Here is a 23,580-nt window from a genome sequence, read left to right on the forward strand (position 1 = left end):
ACCCAGCACCTTCCCTGAGGCTTTGGGGTTAGCACGTAGAGCGCACTGTGCCCTGCATCCCATTATAACCAAGATAGCTTCAATCCTGGAGCACCTGCTTCTCTAAAACAGCACCTGCTGTTTGTCTCAATTCCTTCTTTAATTCCATCTTCACATGACTTCCTTTTGTGCTCCCTTTACCCCACTTCCCTTTCTCTCTGCTTTTCTCCTTTTCACTTAGATGCTCAACCTGTTTGTGGCAGTCATCATGGACAATTTTGAGTACCTGACACGAGATTCCTCCATCCTGGGACCTCACCATCTAGATGAATTTGTCCGGATCTGGGCAGAGTATGACAGAGCAGCGTGGTATGTAGCCAGCTCCTACTCTCCCAAGCAGCTCTCTCCAATCTGGTTTTAAGTAGGTGTCTCTGCTTTCTGCTGTTGGAAACCACCTGGCTGGGATGCCTGGGGTGGTCCTGGCAGGACTGCTCTCATTCACAGACAATTACGTGGGCAGCAGCTGGTTCCTATGGTGCCTGGTGGCACAGGCACCTTAGGGGATATCCTGAAGATGTTCATGGTTGGCCATGGTGTTTACCCATGGTTCCTGCTGTCCCTCTCCTCCTCTATCATGCCACAGGCAGGTCCCTCTCTGCATCCTTCCTGGTCTCTGAACAAGTCGGGCTCTAGAGCCTGGTCCCCGGCACCCACAGCTCCCATCAAGTTGGAGTGGAGGGTGGCTTGTCCCCAGCCTGGAGAGATGCTGAATGTCTTCTGGGGTCCTGCTAGGTCACCAGGGAGTTGTGTAGGCTGGGACAGGCTCACTCTTATGCACCCACCCTACAGGAGATGGATGCACTTTGTTTCCTGCACTTACAGCTTTGCTGATGAGAACCCCAGTGAGCAAGGCTCCTGTTTGTAGGCAGCACCCTGTTCTCGGCAATGAGATGAGTCACACTAGTTGGTCAGGCTTTGGCTTTGGAGCAGCTCTGTGCTGCTCCTCCCATGATGGTGTGGAGCATCTCAAGAGCTGCGTGCAGCCCTCAGCAGAGCGGAGAACACTATGAAGGTGTGTTGTGTGGCCCCTTCTTCCCTCAGCCTTTTTGGAGCCATGTCCCAACACTGTGCCTGGGTGCTCTTAAATCAGGACCCTTGGCTGATTCACGTGCTCCTTAAGGAAGCATCACCTCTTCTGCTAATCTGCCTCTTGGGAATCCAGGAGGTTTTATAAGCCTAATATCACCTCCTGGCACAGTTTCCTGCACCATTTGTCTCCAGCTCCATTCAGTTCAGAGCTGGACAGGTTCCTCCCACGTGGCCTCTCACCAGTGCCCAGTGCTATTGCATAGGCAGGTGAGTTGGCTTGTGAGCAGGTGGCTGTGCCTTTGGGAAGGTGAGCATGGGTAGATACGCAGAGGAGATATGAGATGAAACATCCTCTGGTTGTTGTGGTGTTCCTTGCCTGTGGATATGGGAAAGGATTTCTTCACGCCAGCCACTCTCACCCCCATGTCGGTGTTTGGGTTCCAAGGGCAGTTGCTGCAGAAACCACTCTCTGATTTCTGAGCAAAGCAGGCTCTTTGTCATGACATGTAGCTGGCGGGTAGGGGCTGTGAGCAGATGGTGGTGTTGGGCCCACTGGGGCAGCCCTGACCCTCACTGTGGGGTGAAGAACAGGTGAGTACATCCCAGTGGGTCCCACCACCTGCGTGGGGCACAGCTCTGCACCCTGACACTGGGGATGTTTCAGGAAGGGTCTCAGGGGAGACTGTACAAGTCTTACACTAGGGAGGCTCAGGGACTGGTTTTGCCCACATGGTTGGCTTAGCTCTGGCCAGTGATGGGGACAAGAGAAGGAGAAACCTGAGGCAAAGGCACAGGGTAAGGTGGTAATGCTGCTCTTTGCCTCCCTGTATGGTTTCCCTCCAAGCTTGTCTAAGGATGCCCAGGAGGCTGCAGCACGCTGCACCTCAGCACGTCCACCCCACAGTCCTGCTTCCCAAAGGGCTCTGAGCTGAAGTGGGCTGAAGAGCTCAGCATCCCTGCGCTCGGTCCTGCCAGATCCCCACCTCGACTGCTTCCTTATTTCAGCAGTGATGGAGGGATATGGGCTGTATCCTGCCACTGCTACTGCTGGGTCTGTGTTTAGGGAAGAAGGGGGGGTGTGTGTGGGAGGGTTTGCTTCTAATAATGTGTACCCTTGGCAGAGCGTGGTCTGGTGATCAGAGCACAGGAACATACCACCAGAGACCTAGGTGCCAGTGCCAGAGCCACCGGCCACCAGCTGGTCACATTATCTCTCCCTGTCTCATGTTCCCCAGATACTGGAGATGCAATTGACTCAGCTGCCAACCTCTCTGGAAAGGACCAGAGGGTTCTGATGTGGGAGATGCAGCTCCACCAGAAGGGCTTGTGGTTGCTAGAACCCAATCAATATCTCCCTTCTAAAACCCCAGCTCTCTCCCACCATGTATAGATAGCCAGGATGCCAATGAGGAAGGGTGATGGGGTGGTGCCCACTGCCTACACCGTGTTTCTCCAGGGTCAGTGTGGGTCAGGGTGAGGAGGTGTGAGCTGACTCACGATGGAGAGGGCAGCAGCTGGAGCTCACAGCTCCCCCTCTCTGGGTCTGACAGAGCCAGAAGGAGAAGAGCCATGCACCCCTGGGGGTCTTACCCCACAGCTGGTCCTAGCCCCCTGGTGAAGCTCTCCACTCTTTCAGTGTCCTATTAACCCACCTGTGCTTCCTTTGCAGCGGCAGGATCTCGTATAAGGATATGTACAAATTAGTACGGGTGATCTCGCCTCCTCTGGGCCTAGGAGAGAACTGCCCCTACAGGGTGGCGTGCAAGGTTTGCCTCCCAGTCCTCCGCCACAACCTGGCCACGGGACGCACCATCCACCCTCCTTCCCCCCGCTCCGCCACCACCGCGCCTCCCGAGGGAACCCTCACGTTGCTTTCCTTTGAGTTTAAAGAGGTCCATGGCCTCCCAGAGCCAGCAGCTGTCCCCTCCGGGGAGCCCAGAGCCTCCCGGGGTGGGTTTTGACAAATTGTGCCAATCCCCCTTGCCCCATCAGCTCAGAGCCTCAGCTCGGTGGACATGTGCCACCGTCCCCCACTTGGCTCCTCCAGGTAGCATCCGTGGGAGCAGGGCTTTTTCTCTCCCCTGTTGGGGGCTCAGGTGTGGTTTACTGCTGGGGTTGGAGAGATGGGTGAAGGCAGAAGGGTGTCAGGGGCTCAGTTGCTTTGGAGAGGGAGGACTGGGAGACCAGAGTGACCTCGCTCCCTGTAGGACACCTGGGGACATGGTGCTGAGCATGACACACCGTGCTCTAAGCGTGATGTTCAGAGGATGCAGTTCAGATCTCAGTGATCGGGGGAGCTGTGCTCTTGCTCATCTTGCCCTTTGTTTGCTGGAGCTGCCAGAAGGAGGTGGCATCAGGGATCTTCTGGGGCCAGGCTGGCTCTGTGGTGGCCACCCCAGCCTGCTGTGCCCACAAGGACAGCAGCCACCCGTGCTCATTCCTGGTTCCTGCAGCTCAGCCATCCCTCTGCTCCAGGCAGCTTCTCAGCTGTAAGCCCAAAGGAGCAATATGACTTCCTTGTGCACCTGTGCACCTTCTTTTAGGTTGATTCTGAATGGCAACTGAGCATATCCTCACACCGCTGCCTTCTCCGAAGTGCCACAACACCCATGTCTGTGTCTGTGGCAGAAGAGGACGAATCACAGAGCTCTGTCTTTCCTCTTCATCCCTCACAGCATCTGAGGTGCACTCCCCAGGCTTTATCCTGCAAGGGAAGAGATTCCTCCGCATCCTCTCTGCTGTGTTTCCTCCAGCATCCCTGAAGTGGTTTTGTCACCCTCTGCAGATGCCCATAGGGATGATGCACACATCTGGAAGGCTAAGACCAGAAGCAAAGCAGAGGAAGCTAGACAAGCCTCAGGCACTCAGCTCGTTTATGAAGATGTGGTTGAGGGTTTTCTTGCAAGAATCTCAGACAGCTCATCCCTTCAAAGAGACAGTCCACAGTCTTTGCACACTTCTCTGTAGCATTCCTGGCAAAATGCTTTGGTCCTGCAAACAAAAGGCACCTGCAGATGAAATTCTGGCCTTTCTCAGTTGGCTACAGGGCTTCCCTGGGAAATTCTGCTCTCCTAAGCCAGAGCACCTGGTGCTTGCATGTGATGACCCCTTGTAGGAGGGAGATTTGTAGCTGTCGGGCTTTCTGCTGGCTCTGCGGGATGCACAGAGCAGTGGGGGTGGTGGGTAGAGATCCTTCTGGCCTTCTCTTCATTGTGCACCATCGTCTCCTCCCTGTGTATGGGGCATTTCAAGGACATGAGAGATTTCCTGAGATTCCTCCTGGCCTGAAACAGTTCCAAGAAGACAACTGGTAAAGAAAGAAACTCCATGTGGTCATTGTGTTTTGCTACCATGGTCCAGATCTCCAAATGTCAACCATCTTGCAGCTTGGGGATTCTGCCCGACACATCACAGTGCACAGGTTCGCCTTCCTGGAGGCATCCAGAGCCATCATTTTCAAAGGTGATGTATGAGAGCAAGCCTGCAGCCTTTCGTCACCAGGCCATTTGACAACAAATACTTGCAGAAACATGGCAAAGAAGTTTATGGAGTGGGAGACAGGATGCTATGGACGCGGTGGTCCAGCAACTTCAAGATGCTGTGTAGGGGTGCAGCATGGTATGGTAGGGAAGCTTATCTGCTGGGCCATCTGCAGGTGAGCTCACAAGATGCAAAAAGCCTTCCCGTGGAAATCCAGCAAGCTCTGTCCTTGTGCTGGGGAGAGCGGGTCTTGTAACTGCACCTCACTGGGAATGCACTCTGACAGTCAGCTTTGCTCCCTAGGGCTCTCTCTATAACTTTCTTCATCCCCTTCTACTTCTGGCAACCCATGCTGGAAACAGCTCTGGGAGCCATCCTGTCCAGATGGATAGCATTTTACATGCCTTCCTGTGCTCGGCTTCATGGGGATATGCTTCTGGGCACAGTTGTGCTGAGCAAAATGATATAAGATCTCTGCTCTGAGCAGATGCAATGTATGCAGCCTGTCTGTAAGAGCAGCACAGTTCTTGTGCAATATCTGCTGGCTTTTGATGCAAACTCTTGCTTTCATGGGAGTCCATTCCTCTCAGTACAAAAGGTGAAGTGTGACATATGCTGGGAGTGCTAAAATCCACTCTGCCAGGAAGGATGGGTTCAAGGTCACTATCTTGCTTCCTTGTTGCACAAAGCTTTTGAGCATGTGAATTCTGAAGTCGACATCTCACCTTCAGACACCTCAAGTCAGTGTACAGCCAGCTCTGCCATGGCACTGCTTATGGACTGCTGGATCTGGGTATTTTCGCTTGCCCATCTCATCCCTGCATTATTATCATCCTCTCTCCTGGCCTTTTAGATACGTCCGTCCCGCAAAAGGACAGCTTGTCCCACTGGCCGCCCACTGCAGGTGGTCATATCAGAAACATCAGAACTAACCTAGCAGGGACCTCTTTGGCCTGGGGCTGTTTCCACAGTGGCTGATGCCCTTGAGAAGAGGAGATACCTCCTCACTTTTCCTCTCACCATTGGGGTTGGGAAACAGCCAGCATCCCAGTGGCATCCTTCTCTCCCCAGCCACCTGTCTGAGCTGCGTTCCTCTCCATCCTCCTCCTGTCCTTGCCGTGATGGCCCCCATGCTACTGTTGCCCTTCTCCATCAGCCACCCCCCAGTGGAGCAGGTCAACAGCTTGGCATGAGGGGAAGAAGAGGTGGCCAAGCCCATCATCCCTGGGAAATGCACGTAGACATCCTCCTGGGTGTGCAGAGCCTGGCACAGGGAATTTCTGGTGACAGTGACCCTAGACTGGCCCTGGTAAAGAGGAGAAGCGAGAGGTGGGGCCTGTCCTAGCTGCCCCCCATGGGAAACCCAAACGAACCCCAATGTTGGAAGGCCCAAACAGCTGCCTCTGCTGAGACTCTTTAAACTCCAACCTGGTGGAACTTGCAGCCGCATGCGGGAGAGAGCCAGGGCGGGAGCATGGCATGCACAACTTTTTCCTCCTGATTTTATTTTTTCAGCCGATTCAGCATGCCTTTTGCACTGGTGCATGGTGGGAAGGCGGTCCATCCGCAGAGCCAGACGGAAGCAACTGGGCATCTTCCTTTGACAAGTGACCCTGGCCCACTGCCTTCTATGCAAGACGCTGCCTCCCAATTGCATAGACCTTATGAGATGGGGATACACAGCCTTCTGGCTATGGGTTAGGTGGCCACACAAAGCAACCCCCAGGCCCCCGGGAGGGAAGAACACGACGCAGGCCACTGAGTACATTGAGTCGCTGTGGTGCAAACCACCCGACCTCTAATAACCCATGGCTTGAGTGCCGTGTATCTGATTTATACCACTCGCACACAGCCCTGGAACCTTGTGGGACAAGGCGGGGGCTCCTGGAGGGCCGTAGGGACGGGGGTGAGGCAGGAGGAGGACTCCCGGGCTGCTGGCGAGGTGGGCATTTGAGGCCAGCAGCAGAGCGGGGTGAGTCGCTTTTCTGCCAGCATTCCTGGGTCTGTGTGAGCAGTGCTATAAATCCACATCAGGACAGTCTCTCGTGTATGATTTGCCTTGATTAACGGGTTTCCTGTTCTTTTCCTGTTTGTCCGTTTGTTTTTTCTCTCCTGTTTCCTGTACTATTTTGTTTGTACGTTTTTTCCGCTCTCTGGGAATGCCTCCTCTCTCTCTGCATCTCCCTCCCTTCCCTTCCCCCTCCATGAGCAGTGGCCGAATCCATTACACTGAGATGTATGAAATGCTGACTCTTATGTCACCACCGCTAGGCCTCGGCAAGAGATGTCCTTCCAAAGTGGCCTATAAGGTAGATCAACCCTTCCTTCTCTGGGGGCTTAGAGCCGAGCAGGAGCTGGTGGGTGGTGGGGCTGGGGGACCTGGGGTTTGCTGGAGGCTTCCAACCCATGGTGTGCCCAAAAGGGTGCTAGCCACACTGGCAGGTCTCTGCTGGCCTTGTCACTTGCAAACTTGGAGAGCTCTGGGGTGGAAGACCCCTGAGGGAAAGCAAGGAGAGGGGCAGCGGTAGGGCAAGTGTGGAGGTGGGAGGGCTGGCGACAAGGTGAGGAGTGGGTCTATAGCACTTTCAGGAGGGTGGCATGTCTCTAAGACATCTAGCCCAGGAGTTTAACCCCTGGGCTTGCAGCCACCCTTGTCCTAGCCAACTAAACCTCACAGAGATGGGAAGCAGGTGGGCAGCAAGGGTGCATCTTGCAGGAGCATCTCTGCAGCACATTGGCTTGAGACATTGCAGGGACATCTCGTGCTATGGGGATACCCAGGTGCCTCCAATAGGCAGCTGTGAGCTTTACAGGATGCCCAGGGAGCCCTGAAGGATGTGGGTTGGGAACAGCTAGGATGAGACCTGGAGCAATGCACTGCCCAGAATGGAGAGAGCTGGGCCTTCCCTCGGTAGCCGGTTGCTGTCCTTTCAGCAGTACTGGCAGAAATAAGGAGGGGATCTGTGTGCTTGCAAGCACACTGCAGCGCTTGTTATGTGCTTTCACATGCATATGCTCACCATAGGGTTGAAGGCAGGGAGAAGACATGAGAAGCTGGGGGGGAAGAGACTGGCAGGGAAGGGATGAGCCCAGGAGTTTGCAAAGCAAAATATACTCTCTGGAAAGTGGATCTGGTCACTTTGGTTTGCACCCCGCCTGCCCAGGGTGGGGAAGGAGCATGGCGTGTCTAACCTGCCTTGGTTGCCCTCCTCTCTTTCCTTCTGCACTTTTTTCTCCCCTTCCTTCCCTTCCCCACCCTTGGATAATTCGGACCCTGTGCATGTGCTGGCAAACTTCATCTCTGAAAGACGCAAAAAGGGGCGCCAGGATGTAGCATGCTAGAGGAATTGAGCCAATCCGAAGTCCCTGAAGGTTAGGGACCCTCCTCTCCCCTGCCCCAGGTGGGAAGGGTTGAGAGCTGGAAAGTCAAACCACCCAGGAACGGAGACTTGAGCCCCCTCTCCCCCTCCCCAGCACCTGCTGTTCCCTTGACGGGTCAGACTTTCACAAAGTGCTGGGAGGTGGCCCATTGTCAGACTCTTTTTTGGGGAGGGGGCCCAGGGGCCGTTCCTAGGGTGCAGGAGGAGCCCTGGAAGGCAGTGAGCCGGTGTCCTGGGGTGGAAGGAGCGGGGGGGGGGGGGGGGCGGGGGTGATCCTTGCCCTTCTTTTTTGGCTGTGCTGTTTTGACACTCTTTGTTGCTTTTTATATTATTTCATTTTAATTTAATTTAATTTTTTTTTTTTCCTTTTATTTAACATTTAATTTATTTTCCTCCAGCCTGGTCGATGTGTTTTTCGATATTGTTTTCCGTCCGCTGTTTTCTTCTCTCTCTTGCGCAGAGACTGGTGCTGATGAACATGCCCGTGGCTGAGGACATGACCGTCCATTTCACCTCCACCCTGATGGCGTTGATACGCACCGCCCTGGACATCAAAATTGCCAAAGGTAATGGCACTGGGGTTGGGAATGGGCAGAGCAGGTTTTGGAGCAGTCCTGTTGCCGTCATGGCCAAACTGGGGTTGAGTCTGGCATGTGGATGGAAGTGATTGATCCAAGCAAGCAAATTTCTGCCGCTCGTAAGGAGCAGGATTGCATTTATGTAGGGAAGAGGTGGCCAGTTTTCCACTAGATGCTGCTCCTAGAGCAAAGCCTGCTTGACATCCGCTGTGTGAAAGAGGAGAAGGAGAATTCCCGTTTCTCCTCAAGTAGAAAGACAAACCAAGGAGGGAGACACATCACGTGTGCCTGGCTCCAAAGACTGAGGAGCAGAAATCTATCTCGCAGTGAGCACAACATGTTCAGAGCAGAAAAAACGTTTTTTTGTTGTTGTTGTTGTTGCTGGAAACACTCTGATTCATCAGATCAAAAGCTTTCTGCGGAAACATGCCACTTTCAAATTGTCCCCTGGGAAGAGTTCAGAAAGCCCAACCCAGGCAAGATCAGCAGGAGCCCGGCACTGCCTGCATCATGAAACATCAGGTTTGAGCCCTTTCTGGATAAAGCAGAAATTTGAAGCTGGCCAAATTCCCTTGCCCAGAGGCACCCAAGACTCTGTTTGGTGTGTGTTAATGGCTGACTTTGAGTCTGGCTCTTCCACAGCTCAGTGGATTCCTTCGCTGCTGGCCAAAGAGCTCTGCTCTGCTTTAAGGACTTCAGCCAAGCAGAGATGCTCTTTCACCAGCACATGATCTGCTCCCCAGCAAAAAGAAAGTGGGGCAGCAGCAGGTGTGTGTGGGCTGGAGTAGGATTGGAGCGGCAGAGACGGACCCAAGGCGAGCTCGAAGATGGCAGCTTTGAGTGGGAGGGCAGGGGATGGGAGATGGTGGCACATATGGAGGGAATGGTGGGAAAGTTTCCCTGCAAGAGCAGGAGAGCAGGCTGCACGATGGAACGTGGCTCTCCCAGCCCCAAGAGCTGGGTGCTGCTCATCTCTGTGAGTGAACCTCACTGACGTGGTGCCTTTAGATGGATGCCAAGTCTTGATGTACATAGGCTGCTTTTTTCCTTGCTGTTCAAGGTGGTGCAGATTGGCAGCAGTTAGACTCTGAGCTTCAAAAGGAGATCCTGACCATTTGGCCTCACCTGTCCCAGAAGATGCTCGACCTGTTGGTACCCATGCCAAAAAGTGAGTCTCTGTATGGATCATGACCACTGCCAAATTCTCATTGCACCTACAGCAGTGTCTTCCTGCTGGGAGATGGGGACCAGTCAGAATACCCCAGATGGGGAAGAGCTGGAAAGAGAATTTGTGCTGCTATAAGGCTTGCTCATGGGAGCCCTTTGGGGAAACACCCAGTTCACAGAGGAGGTCTCCTGTAAGTCATTCTGGAGCACACAGGAGCGGCAAGCTGAGCATTGTGAATCACAGAATCACAGAACGGTTGAGGTTGGAAAGGACCTCTGGAGGTCACATGGTCCAAACTCATTGCTCTCAGGCACGATTAGTCTGTTGATGTGGTGAGGATATGCATTTTTGTGGTTTGTTATGGTTCCTGCCACCTCCATCCATTTCATCTCCTCTCATGTACCTAAATGTTCAACTCTTTCACTGCCTCAGTGGTGAGAAGTTTGTGGGTGATCAGGGCATCCCACAGCTGGGCTCTTCCTGAGATCAGTGCTGATGCCTTCAGATCTGCTATTTCTATTGACACAAAAGCATCCCTTCTTCCTTCTCTTCTCATGCCCTCAGCCTCTGACCTGACTGTTGGCAAAATATATGCAGCCATGATGATTATGGATTACTACAAGCAGAGCAAGGCGAAGAAACAGAGGCAGCAGCTGGAGGAGCAGGTGAGGGTCAGGGAGGGCATGTGGTGCTCAGGATGGGTTTTTTTGGAGCACCTCACAGAGACAGCGTGCTTCATATCACACCCTGACCTGACACCTGTCCAGCCCCCAGCTGGCTGGGGAGCCAAAATGAGGGTGTCCAAGGGGCTCTTGGCTCGTGAGGCGCTGGCTTTCAACAGGTGCTGCCCATCCCTTGGTGCATATTGGGTTTTGTTGGCTACAGACGTGCATCCTCAGCCTCTGACAGTGAATACGAGCGCACCCTCACCTTCCCATGCTTTCTAGTTAAAGAGCTGGACTGTGTTTCATACAGCCTCAGCTTCTTCATTTGTTCCCCTCAGAAAAACGCACCCATGTTCCAGCGCATGGAGCCATCCTCTTTGCCACAGGAAATCATCTCCAATGCAAAGGCTCTGCCTTACCTCCAGCAGGACACTCTCACAGGGCTGTGAGTATTGCCTCGACAAGGGGTGAGGTTTTCCTGCAGCTTCTCTGTTTCTGGAAGGGGGAATGGGCACTGCCTTAGCTCTCCAAGGAGCATGGTGGTTGTATTGGGGATCTCTGTATCGGGGCTGAGCATGGGGACCCATGGATGTTGCAAGTGACAGCAACACCTGATTTGTGCCCACCCACCCTGAAGCCAGACCGTTGTTGCAGGAGCAGCCGGAGCGGGTTCCCCTCGCTGAGCCCACTCTCACCACAGGAGATCTTCCAGCTGGCGTGCATGGATCCAGCCCAGGGGCAGTTCCAGGAGCACCAGTCTCTGGTAAAGCCACACGCTGCCTGCTGGGCACTGCCTGTGCTCCCAGAAGGATGCTGGTGGGTGTGGGGAGGTGTGGGACCATCGTTGTGTTTGAATCCGGCCCCTCAGCTCTTGCAGACAGGACTGCGAGCACGGTCCGATGCTCTGCAGTAAAACATCCTTCTTTTTGCAGGCTGCTCTTTTTTTTCCCCGAGCGCTCATTTCAGTGGGTTACCCCGTGCTGAGCGATGGTATCTGATGTTTTTGGATTCATGTCCATTTTATTGTCAGTGCTGGTGTCCCCGACCCAAACCATCACCACAGGGTACACCCCTTCAGCCTTGCACACATGCCAGCAGTAGTGTCCATGTGTGTGTGTGCATCTATACACGTATTTCTTTCTCCGTGTCTGTGTGTGTGCAGCCACGCACTGCCACAGTGCCTGTTGGGTACCACTGTGCATCTCCAGCCCGGTCTGTGTCCCCGTGCTCTGTCACACTCCGTGAGCTGTGTACCACGCACATGTGCAGTCCCTGTCCCTTCTGCAACCCCCCCCTAAATCCGACATTTAGGGGTCCTGTGCCCTGTTCCCCTAAATCAGGAATTGGGAAAGGAAGTCAAGCCTAGGTGGCTGGGCTGATCCAAGCAATGTTTGCACTGCCAGCACTGAAGGAACGAGGTGTGAGGTGGACTTGGACATGAGGTGAGCCTGAAGTCCCATACCTGAGCTCACCTGGTTTGGAAAATGGACGTCAATTTGAGTGGCTACAAGGCTGTGATCTCTCCCAGACTTCCCTGTTGGCCCTCTTAAAACCCACCTCAGGCTGCCTGTCCTCTATGAGGAGTAGTGCCCAACTGTGCCCTGACCCCATCCCAAGAGCGTGGCTGTGTGTTTGTTTCCAGGAGCCAGAGGTTAGGGAGTTTCAAAGAGTGCAGCCCTCTAACCGTGGCAGCTACCTTCCCGTGGACACTCAGGACCATGTTGTCTCTGGGAGGGCCTCCTCCATGCCTCGTCTCACTGTGGATCCCCAGGTAAAACCAAGCAAAGCTCCCATGGGTGCCGGGTCCAAGCAAAGCCTACCAGGTAACGCTGGTGATAAAACCTTCTGAGCCCCACAGCTCCCCAGAGCACCATTGGGGTGCTCCACAAGGAGGAGAGCTGCTGTCCCATGTGTGGTGGGAACCAGCAGTGCAGAGCAGCCAAAGGAATTGCTCACTTGCTCTTGGAGCAGGATCATGCTGGGACACCGCAGGGAACCGATATGATGGGACAACGTCTTTTCCTCCATCTCAGACACTGGCTGAGATGTAAAGAGTCCCTGCTCGGATGCGAAGTGATGTGTCCCAGAGAATGAAACGCCTTCTCCTTGTGTCCCCTTGTCCCATCACACGTGCTTGTCTGCATGTGTCTGCGGACAGTCTGTCTGGGTGAGCACAGGCCACATTTCACCTCGTTTGTCTGGCTGGTTTCTCTGTTGTTCTGTCTTGTATTCAGCCTCAACTGAGACACACAAGGTTTTCTGGGGTTTGATTTCACAATGCATCCCTGTGAAATCTCCAGGTCTGGTTCTTCAAAGGGATGTTGGTACAGCTTGGCACAGGGAAGCTTTGCCTCATGGAATTCAACTGTCTGGGAGATGGTTGGGAATAAAGGAGGGGAGGAGACGGGAGAAGGACCTGAAGCTGGAGAAGCAAAAAGCTGCTAAAGCAAAGTGGAAGGAAATTCATAAGATGGTCAGAGGTCTGGAGCACCTCTCCTAAGCTGAGGGAGCTGGGCTTGTTCAGCCTGGAGATGATAAGGCTCCAGGGAGACCTCATTGTGGCCTTCCAGTACTTGAAGGAAGCTTATAAGCAGAAGGGGACTGAGTTCCTACATGGTCTGATAGTGATAGGATAAGGGGGAATTGCTTTAAACTAAAAGAGGGGAGATTTAGGTGGGATGTTAGGAGGAAATTCTTCACTCAGAGTGGGGAGGTGCCAGCACTGGCGCCCAGAGCTGTGGGTGCCCCATCCCTGGAGGTTCCCCAGGCCATGGATGGGCCCTGGGCAACCTGAGCTGGGGGAAGCCAGCCCATGGCAGGGGGGAGCTGGCAGGGCTTTAAGGTCCCTTCCAACCCAACCATTCAGTGATTCTATCAAGGGGATGATGTTTTCCAAAAAGCGTTTGAGATCACAAGCTGGAAGGAATGGAGAAGGTAGGAAGGAGGAGTGAGGAAGACGAGTGATAAAATGGCATTGTGAGCAGGGAGAGAGGGACTGAGTGCAGGGAAAAGGGGACATGAGGATAAAAGAGGACAGGCGAGGGGTCTGAAAGTGCTGAGAAAATAACCACTGAGTGAGGAGTACTGGAGAGATGGATGAGACTGCTCTCTCATCATGATTTTTCCTGCAGTGCCCCCATTTGCTCTGCTGGTCTTGTTCCCAAGGTGGGAGGGATGCTGTGGCAGCTTTGGGGCCATGGTTCGGTATCCACACTATCACCGTACCATGGGCAGGATGCAGCTGCTCCCCCTCTGGCTCCCAGAGCTTTGAGCTACGCTCGGGCACTTTGCTGGCAGCGCTCTTCAGCCAGACTCACTTTCTTTCTGCCCCTGATTTGTGGCAAGATCATTTAGGGGGGAGTGCCCAGGTTGAGCACTGCTAAACCTCAAGGTGCTAAGGAGCTCATGGCGGGAGCAGCGGTGGGGCTGTGGCCAGAGCATCCCATCATCATCTGGCTGGGTCGTTGCAGGTGGTGACGGACACCAGCTCGATGCGGCGGTCGTTTTCCACCATCCGGGACAAACGCACCAACACCTCCTGGCTGGATGAGTTCTCCATGGAGCGCAGCAGCGACAACACCTACAAGTCCCGCCGGCGCAGCTACCACTCCTCGCTCCAGCTCTCTGCCCGTCGCCTCAACGCTGACTCAGGTGAATGAGAACCCCTTCCGTCTCTAAAAATCAACTCGGTGTTGTCCTTCCTTGTCGCCACCACGGGGACGTGGAGCAAGGGACCAATGGGCTTTGCTGCAGGCCACAGGTCCGAGGGGCACCGCTCGGGTGGCAGGGAGCGGGGCCGATCCAAAGAGCGCAAGCACTTGCTGTCCCCTGACATCTCCCGCTGCAACTCAGAGGAGAGGAGTCCCCAGGCACACGATGAGTCTCCAGAGCGGCGGCGCGAGTCCCGGTCCCCCAGCGAGGGCAGGTCACAAACGCCCAACAGGCAGGTGGGTGGAAAAATCTTTCTTAAGTGCAAAGGGATGCTTGGTAATGGCCTCAAGTTGTGCCAGGGGAGGTTCAAGTCGAATACGAAGAAAAGGTTATTTTCAGAGAGACCAGCAGGGCACTGATGGTGGAATCACTGTCCCTGGAGGTGTTACAGAACCGTGGAGATGTGGCACTGAGGGACGTGGTCACTGGTGGTGGTGGGCTGGGGTTGGATCTTAGAGGTCTTTTCCAACCATAATGGTTCCATGATTCCGTGCTGGGGGCTTTGTAATGGCTCTTCTCCCAGTGGTGCGTACAGTCAACAAATGTGCAGTTAGCAGAGTGGCGTGGTTAAGATGGTATTTTACAGGTTGTTTAATTAGAAAGATTATTGTGGTGGAAAGCGATAATCAAAGATAAAGGAAATGCTCACCCATGTCCTAGGCTTGCAGTAGAAAATTCCAAAAGGAACGATCTTCAGAAAGAGATCCTTCCCAAGTGGCAGTCAGCCCTTAAATGGGGTCTAGGAGAGATGGAGCCAGGCTTCACTCCTTCCAGTCACACAGCTGAATTGCCTTCACCTTTGCTCCCACGGATGACTCAGTGCTTGCCTCAGGTGATCAATCAGAGGTTCAGGCCCTGACTCATAGTTCCCATACAGGTGGCATCTCTTCTTGTCCCCTGTGAGAATGAGAATAGTATTGTTGGCTTGATGGTGCCTGGTGTGCCTCACAGTGTCTTTGGAGAGAGGGGATGTCACCACGTAGGTTCTGGTGCCTCTGGAGCTGGTTTCACTGGCACCTGCTCTCTGCCAAAGCTGAGGAGTCTCAGCTGCACAAGCTGGAGATGCTCAAAGTTGCTGGTAGCTCAAAGATATGCTACCAGCGAAGAGAACGGCAGCTAAAGAGCACTTAGCTCTTCCCACTGCAAGCTTGCAATGCCCTGCTCTGGTTGGTCACGTTACACAAAAAGCTTTCTGCGTGTTGCCACCACAAGCAGAGCTCAGACCCCGTGTCTCTTTGCAGGGAACGGGCTCCCTGAGTGAAAGCTCCATCCCCTCCATCTCGGACACCAGCACACCCCGGCGAGGCCGCCGCCAGCTCCCACCGGTGCCCCCAAAACCACGTCCCCTCCTCTCCTACGCCTCCATGCTGCGGCACGCCGCCGGAGACGCCTCACCACCTCCCGACGAGACCGAAGGGGGGTCCCCGCTCCTCTCCAAGGAGCCCAACGCCGCCGGCCTGACCGAGTCTTCCAGCTCCCCAGCGGGGAAGCCGAGCCGGCCATCCACCCCGCAGCGTTACATCTCGGAGCCCTACCTGGCCCTGCACGACGACTCGCACGCCTCGGACTGCGGCGAGGAGGAGACGCTCACCTTCGAGGCGGCCGTGGCCACCAGCCTGGGTCGTTCCAACACCATTGGCTCAGCCCCACCGCTGCGGCACAGCTGGCAGATGCCCAACGGGCACTACCGGAGGCGGAGGCGAGGGGCTGGGCAGGGTGTGATGTGCGGGGCCAGCATAGATGTGCTCAGCGACACCGAGGAAGATGACAAGTGCTAGAGGCTGTGTCCCCATCGCTGCCGCCCCGCCGCCCTGCCCTCTCCAATGCATGCTCTTCGCCACGCCTGGGAATGAAATGAAACCAAAACCAAACGCAAAGGGGGAAGTTAAAAAAAAAAAAAACAAACACAACAAAAACGAAACAAACAAACAAACAAAAAACCATGAACACAAAAAACACGACAAAAAAAAAAAAGAAGAAGAAGAAGAAGAAGAAAACCCAACTGACCAGAATGGGGAAACAACAACAAAAAAGTCTTTGTGAAAAAAAAAAAAAAAAAAAAAAAAAAAAAAAAAAATTAAAACCTGTCGACTTTCATTTATTACGATCACTTTTTTTTTCTGCACAGAGAAGTATTTGGCCAGAGGTGGAGAGGCCTGGCTGGGGGCAATGAGAGCACCCAGCTGCAGTGAGAGGCACTCGGGGATGCCCGAGCAGGACCTGGCAGCGCTCTTGATGCTGCTTTTGTGCTCCCCATGGCCAGAGCATCCCAGCACGGGGGTTCTGTGCTTGGGTTTGTGCTGCCCTGGCTTTGAGTTTCCCTCTGTAAGGGTCTCATGCTGGCCCAGGGAAGGGGTGAGGTGTGGGGTCTGGGGGCACAGCGCAGATAGCAGCAGCTCTGCCTTCCCAGGGGGCCAAGCCAAAGCCAACTGGTTTGTACTGGGGTGGGTGGAAGCAGCGGGGGAAGGGGGGGCTCAGTGCTGCCAATGTACCCCACCTCGCATTGATATAGCTGTATTTCTATAAGGAGAACTCTAGGTGTGCCTGTGTGTGTATATACGGTATGTGTGTGTATATATATTTATATGCTGTATATATAAAGATATACACATACATGGATTTGTTTTAGTCATCTGACCAAGCCCCGGCGGGGTTCACTGGATGCAATAGAGAAGCAGGGACGTCCCCATGCCCCCAAGGCATTCACAGCAGTGGGAATCGCATTTTCTGCCTTAGTGGTGGCCTGGCAACCCGGTAACCTACTGCTCCCCACTGACAGATGCTTTGGGCACACGCAGCCCCGCTCCTGCATGTGCAGATCAGCCCCTGCCCGACTGCTCATAGAGCTCCCCCAGAGCAAATCCTGCCAGTTCCAAAAGGTCAGGCTCTATTGTGAACCAAAACCCTTTTTCTAATGGCTAATGCTTGCCCCTAGAAATAGGTTCCACTGATGGAACCAAACCTCCAACCAGTCCTGCTGGCCCCATGCAAGCTTCTTGCCTTCTGAGCAGACAGCTGCAGCTGCTGTATGTCCTCTAAATTTAGGCGCCGGCATTGTCTCCTCCCACATGCAGCAGGGTGTCCCACGGAGCAGCCCCAGGGCTGGGGAGTTGGCAGCTCCTTGTGTCTTCATTGGGTGAAAGGATGGATTTGGGGATTTGGGCATTTGCATTTCTCGGACCCAGAATGGGGTCGATGCATAGTGATGCTTTGCAGAGTTTCCTAGCAAACCATGTTAAACAAGGCAGGCTTTTGCAACCCAGAGCTTTTGGGGTCGGGGGTGGGGGTGCGTGCTGCTGTGACTGCTGGTGGCAGAGCCAAGAAGAAGAGGACGAGGACATGGCATCACACCAATGGGTGCTGAGACGTTGATGGTCTGAACTCAAGCTTTGCTGCCTAGGACCCCTGTTTTACTGACACGTGGGATACATTTGTATGAGCAAAGCAGCCTGGTTTTCTTTTTTAGGGGGCAGCACAAAAGTGCTCCTATCTGGCCTTTCCCATAGCAGCTCCCACAGCAGACAGGGACTGCAGGGCCATAGAGGCTGCGAAATCAAAACCAACTCTGGCAGGGCTGCGGGAAGGACTGCACCAAGGGGGTGAGGAACAGCCCCCATGCACCACTGCAGCATCCCTCTTCTGAAGTCACTGGACTCATGTTGCTGCTGCACAATATCTCTCTTCCCTGGCTTTTTGGACGTTCCTTTCTCCTCCAAGACTCAAGATCTGCCATCAGCGTTTGTTGTGAGCATAGGAGGGGAGACAGGAGGTTCCCCCCAAAAAGGTGTTGGGCAGGCTGAGGCAGGGGGAGGGGGCGGGATGCTGTACTGCAGTGTGCTCGCTCAGACCCACCGTGGAGCCGAGCCGACGGGCGGCCGTGTACAACTTCCATGTTTTTTGTCAAAAAGAAAGAAAAATAAAACCTTGTTGTAAAGAACCCCCCCTGCTTTGGCTCTTTCTCGTGCAGGTGCTGTTGCCTGGTCCAAAGCCTCCGGGTGAGTTGTCAAGGGAAGAAGCTGAAGTCAGGGCTTGTGCTTCTCCTGCACAGAGCTGTTGGGAGCGCAGCAAGTTTCCAGGCTGCCAGCAGCCTGCGGCAGGCTGCAGGCTAGTTGTGGGTGATGGCTGTGCTGCGTGGCTTTGCAGCAGGGCTCTTGTTTTATTGTGGGTGCTGCACCAAGAAGGGCTCAGGGAAGGATTGGGGCAACTGCTGTGCTCACCTGGGCCACCTCAACGTGAGCCTACCCCAACCAAAGCAATGAGGGGAAGAGGAGCTCAGCCCTAGCAAGGGAACCTGGTGCTGCAAAGCAGGAGCCTCTGCTGCTAGGGAGGCAATGCTCTGCCTGGCAGGCATGGAGGCTAAAAAAAAACCTTGACAAATGGAACAGAAAGGTTAAAATTATCTGTACATCATCTGAATAACAATGGCAATGCAGATTGTACCTGCTGAGAATAGCTTCAGGAGACGGGATAAATTGGGAACTGGTGGGGGAACTGGGGGGTGCTCCTGCTTGCAGGGATGTGGGGACACAGACACTACTGGAAATGAAATGTGACCTCTGGGTGCTGTCCTCCACCCTGCAAAGCCAAAGGAAAGAGCAGGGTGCATCTCTCAGTGCACCAAAACCCTGTCCTGCTGGCAGGGATGTCTCAGAATCATGGCATGCCTGTCCCTGACTGCCCTGGTTGCTGGTGCTTTGTGAGCTGCAGCGAGCTTTTCCCAAGCAGCTTGGAGGGGAGATGCCGGGGGTGGTTCTCGTCCCCCCCTTCCCTTTTTGTTCCTCCGATGGCACTTACAAGTGTGCTCTTCGGGTGTTGAGGATGTGTGTGGGATTTGAAGTGGGGCTGCGCTTACTCATGCTGAGAGCCACGTGGCATAGCAGGATGGCAGTGCTGGTTGCTCCTTGGGTGAGCATTCTTCCGTGGGTGAGCATCCCCCTTCATGGGCAGGCACCCCCCTCCGTGGGTGAGCGTCCCACCCAGGTGTTAGCATCCTCCACAACGAGCACATGCAACTGCTGCTCCTCCTTTGAATTGCCCAACCTGGTTCAGCGCCTCTCTTTTTTCATTCATTTGATGTATTTATGCCAGATCCCACGTGAGCAGGCAAAATACGACAGGCTACCTGGGAATTGGTCTCTGGTACACAGTGCCTGCAGGAAACACTTTGGGAGCCCCTTTTTGGGTCAGCTTGGGCGTTATAGGTGGCAGTGGGAGAGAGGGAGGATGGGAGCCACCTCTCCTATGGGCTTGCATTGCCTCAGTGAAGTGACAAAATCCTTATAAATGAATGCATAACACATTAATTGCTCCCCTTCCCAGCTGGCATCCTCCTGGCTGAGCTGCACTGAGGGCTTGGACACAATGCTGCCAGCAGAGGTACTGGTACCACTGGGATAGCAGAAGAGTGGTGGATGTGCAGCAATTTGCTGGAGCCAGACCTGATCCAGATGCTTTGTATGAGCGCTCCCTCCCACGTTTCTTCCTCCCCCCCCCCGGGACCCAGTCAGTCAATTTATGGAGCAATCTGCCATAGATGATGCGATTTGCAGATTGATTTTCACAGATCTGCTTCACGAGCATAGTGAATGATGTGTTTTTTTTGCCTTTCCAAAATGGGAGGAGTAGAGGAAGGAAATAATCCAAGGGCTTTACCTCCTGGTGGAGTTCAGCCCTCTGCTCAGCGCTGCAGGCAGAGCCTGGTGCCTGGGCTGCAGAAGTATCAGAGTGGCCTTGCACACGGCCTGATAATTTACTTCAGGTATAAAAGAAGCTTAAAACACAGCGCCATCACACTGTTTAAAATACTTTTTCAGAGGATGAGTTTCATGGACACAGATGTAATTTTTGGAGAGCCTGTCCCAGCTTGAGCTCCTCTGGCATGTGATGTTACACCCCAGCAGCACATCTCACCTCCTTTCACAGCTTGCAGCACGTCTGGAAGTCAGCAGGAGCTGTGCAGAGGCAATGCCAATCAGCAATCCCCCCTTCTTCACCCTTGGGGAGCAGCGTCTTGCACCTCACAGCAGGAGTGAGAGCAGAGGGGTGCAATGGGGTGCCATGCAAAGGGCACAGACCTGGAGCTGGTTGGGTTGCAAAGCGTTGATATTGCAGAAGAAGAGCATTTCCAGGAGAAAACAGCATGCTGCTCTCAGGCTTTCTGCATTTTGTCTCCTTTTTGTGCTGGAGAAGGAGCTGCCACCCATACAGAGGTTCTCAGTGCTGGCCCCCAGCTTGGGGCCTGCTCCCAGCTGCACAGGATAAGTGCACTGCAGGTGTGTGGCATGAGCCTCTTAAACAGCCCTGAGCAGCTCTCCCTGTTTTTTCCTGGAGAAGGAGTAGGTATGGGGTTGTTTCTTTGTCTGGATGGATGTGTGGCATTGCTGTTCCTGCTCACAGGTGGGAAAACTGAGGCATGGGGGTTATGGGAATGAAGCTGCATTTCCTGGGGGTGGGTGGGTGGTGTGTCAGCTGTTGCTGTGCTCCCTAATGCTTTCCCTTGCACAAAGCAATTCACTGCCTTGCTTAGCTGGCTGTTGGTGCTGTGCCTGTGGGGCTGACCACTCTGACCAGCCTCTGTGCTGAGGGAAGAGTATTAAGCACTATTTTTGGCTGCAAATGAGTACAACTCCAGTGAATTAACTTTGAGATGTTATTACTGGCTGTAGGAGTGGGTCAGGTTTCAGCCTGGGAAGGAAGCGGAGAAGTGATGGTCTGCAATCATTCCTCTTAACTGCAATGAGGGCAGAGGCACAGTGAGTGCTGTGGTTGGGAGGAGGCCACCCTGCAAGCAGGAGTGATCAGGGGGCTCTGGCCCTTCTCTTAGCAGCACAGTCTGACTTCACCTGGGAAATGAGAGGCAGGGAGGGCTGGACAGACTTCTCAGGTTGATGTGCACAGCTGTGAACAGAACGAGCGTTTGATTTTTGCCAGTGCTGCCATAAGGAGACGTTGCAGATAGAGAACGCTGCACCCTTCATTCCTGACAAATGGATGGCTGGATATATATAAAGCCTGAATATAAAGCAGGGGTTTGGGGAGCTTGTTTGGCGTTTGTGTTTTTCCACAAGCTCCTGTTTCTCTGTGCTTTTGCCTCTGTTGATCACAAGAACCCTTTGACCACGCTCCTGCAGTGCATGGGGACAGATGTGAGAAACAGCTCGGACCATAGCCAGGGAATGGTGAAACCTCCCTGGAAGTGCCATGCTTTAATTTGCATTTCCAGGGCTCTGGCAGGAACTCATGCCTTGCAGTGTGCTCAGCAGTGGATGCGCTAAATGGCCGTGAGCCGCCGACCCACTGGGGCAATCTGTTGGTTGGCAGCATGATAGCTGTCCTGGCTCCAACCAGTGGCTTGGGGAGCTGGGGGCTGGACCAGCTGGCTGCATTTTTGTAGTGGGTTTTGTTCCATTAATTTGAAGCTCAGCCTGGCTTGGTTTCTTTGGTTCAATAGGCTGCGTTGCAGGCTTAGATTTCACCTTGCGTTAAATTCATGGAGTGGGGAGAGCAGCGGGGCTGCAAATGCCTGTGCAGATTGTCCTAAGAAATGGGGAGCAAGGCTGAGCAGCTCCTAGAGAAAGTCAGAGGGAATGACTGCCTGGCAGCTGCTCCTTCGCACCAAGCAGCCTGCAACCAGACTGCAAATACACGGCTGTCGGGGGGCAGCTGGGCAATTGTTTCTCAAAGCAAGTCAGCTTGGCGTGGGGAAAGCAAATCCTATTTCACAGAGGCAGGAATAGCTCCATCAAACAAGGAGCCCAATGGCCATGGTTCCCGGGTGACACTTCTCTCCCCAGATGTGGTGTCAGTGGCAATGTGGCCATTTTGCTCATGTCCAGGAGCTCCCAGCCTGACCTGCCTTGTCTTCTCTCAAGGTGCCATCCCATAGTTTAACAAACCCTCTTTTCTGTTTTGTGTCTTGACGGCACCTCCTGATGTACTCCCCTGAGGATGGTTACTTCAAGCCAGTGTGGCACACTGGTGATGGAAACCAGGCCAGCATCCTCTGCCCTTTCCCACCATCTCTTCTTTCTGCCCTGCTTGTCTTGGTTATTCTTTCCTTCTTCTGGAAGGCTGTGGAAGCAATCAAGAGTTTGCAATGATTTTCTAAGAAACCTCTGTTTCTTTGGAGAGCTGATTAAAGGCAAATGGGAGAGACTCTAATTGCATCCATGCTTTTATCTCCTCCAGAGGCACCGAGGTTTGCCGGGAGAATCAGAAAACCCTGCTTTCTGCAGGGCCAAGGAAACTCTTTATCTCCATCTTTAGACACTGGAGCAGCGGGATAGCCAGCGAGCGAGAGTCTGTGATACACAAGGACAAGCCATGGTGCTTTCCTCTCTAACCTCCATCTCTGCCTCGCATGTTTTCTAAGCAAATCTCTATGGAAACAGGTGCTGCTTGTAGCCGAGCCCCTGTTTTCCCTTTTGCTTCGCTGCTTGGGAAGGAAGGAGAGAACAGAGATCAGTGAAGGATGGATGAGATTTGGATTGGGCACGGGGAGCTGCTTCAGCTGCCTTGGCAGAGGTATCCCTGTGCTGGCATCCCTCAGTCCTGCCCTACTGGTGGGAAAGGAGGCTGAGATGAGCCCAAGCTGAACGCTGCTCACACTTGGGCTGCTCCAGTGTAGGTGGCAGGGCTGAAATGTGGGGATTGCTAGGTCCTTCCAAGCGTGGAAAGCACTTCCTTCCCGCTGCTCTTCCTGGGGCAATGGTATTTGTCTTAAGAACAGGCATTCAGAATGTAACTTAATGTTGCTTTCTTCCCAAACCAAGTTGATATTAGAGCCTTTGTGGCTCTGCTAGAATTACAATATGTGATTACTGGAGTTGAAACACTGGTTAATTACCTAGTCATTTGTTGTAATACTCCCAATTAGCTTGTGAAAGCATAGCAAATGCATTACTTCACACCTGCTTTTAATGGCTTGTACAAGGTTATTCATAGATGGTGGAAGATAAGCCGTTATGTGTGTCATATTAGGGTGCTATAGCACTTTGGTGCTTGGCTGTGCCCTTCCATAGGCTGGGGAGGGCAGGAATTCATGACCTAGATGAGCAGAGCATCTTTTCCACCAGCAGGCCACATGGATGCGATGCATGGCTTTTATGGAGAGCATAGAATGACTAAGGTTGGAGAGGACATCTCGGATCCTCAAGTCCTACCCCAACCCACCCCCACCGTGCCCAGTAACAACATCCCTCAGTGCCACATCCCCATGTAACACCTCCAGGGATAGTGACCCCATCACCTCCCTGGGCAGCCTGTGCCAGTGCACCTCTGCTCTTTCAGAGAAGGCATTTCTCCTAATCAACTGTGTGGCAATGCCAGCAAGGTTCAACTTGCTGGGAACACAAGGTTGTGACGTGTCCCCCCCAGCCCCATTGCTGCTTGTTGCCTCTGTGCACTGCCTGATTTCATGCCCATGAGAACGCACGCATCAGGGCAATGTTTGCCCATACAAGTGCCTGTTTGCCCACACAAAACATTTGTACATCTGGCTTGGCAGATTGGTGCACATGAGAAAATGGGCA

General features: G+C 53.6%; 1 protein-coding gene across 3 annotated transcripts in view; it reads left to right on the forward strand.

Moving 5' to 3' along the window:
* The window catches only part of CACNA1E (calcium voltage-gated channel subunit alpha1 E), a 65,971-nt gene extending 50,050 nt beyond the window's left edge, over positions 1-15,921 (forward strand). For 2 of the 3 annotated variants that reach the window (XM_042819738.1, XM_042819739.1), the window contains 10 exons: positions 221-348; positions 6,761-6,857; positions 8,389-8,494; positions 9,567-9,674; positions 10,239-10,339; positions 10,678-10,784; positions 10,994-11,102; positions 13,810-13,990; positions 14,093-14,286; positions 15,292-15,921. In XM_042819738.1, coding sequence (XP_042675672.1) covers positions 221-348; positions 6,761-6,857; positions 8,389-8,494; positions 9,567-9,674; positions 10,239-10,339; positions 10,678-10,784; positions 10,994-11,102; positions 13,810-13,990; positions 14,093-14,286; positions 15,292-15,828 — 1,668 coding nt within the window. In that variant the 3' untranslated portion in view covers positions 15,829-15,921. Of the gene's footprint in view, positions 1-220; positions 349-6,760; positions 6,858-8,388; positions 8,495-9,566; positions 9,675-10,238; positions 10,340-10,677; positions 10,785-10,993; positions 11,103-11,981; positions 12,111-13,809; positions 13,991-14,092; positions 14,287-15,291 lie in introns of all 3 variants that reach the window. The other variant, XM_042819737.1, reaches the window with a different exon arrangement.
* Positions 15,922-23,580: the final 7,659 nt, after the last annotated feature.

This window comes from Centrocercus urophasianus, unplaced genomic scaffold, assembly GCF_019232065.1.
Source record: "Centrocercus urophasianus isolate 14NV4802_14NV808 unplaced genomic scaffold, USGS_Curo_1.0 seq_18, whole genome shotgun sequence".
NCBI lineage: Eukaryota > Metazoa > Chordata > Aves > Galliformes > Phasianidae > Centrocercus > Centrocercus urophasianus.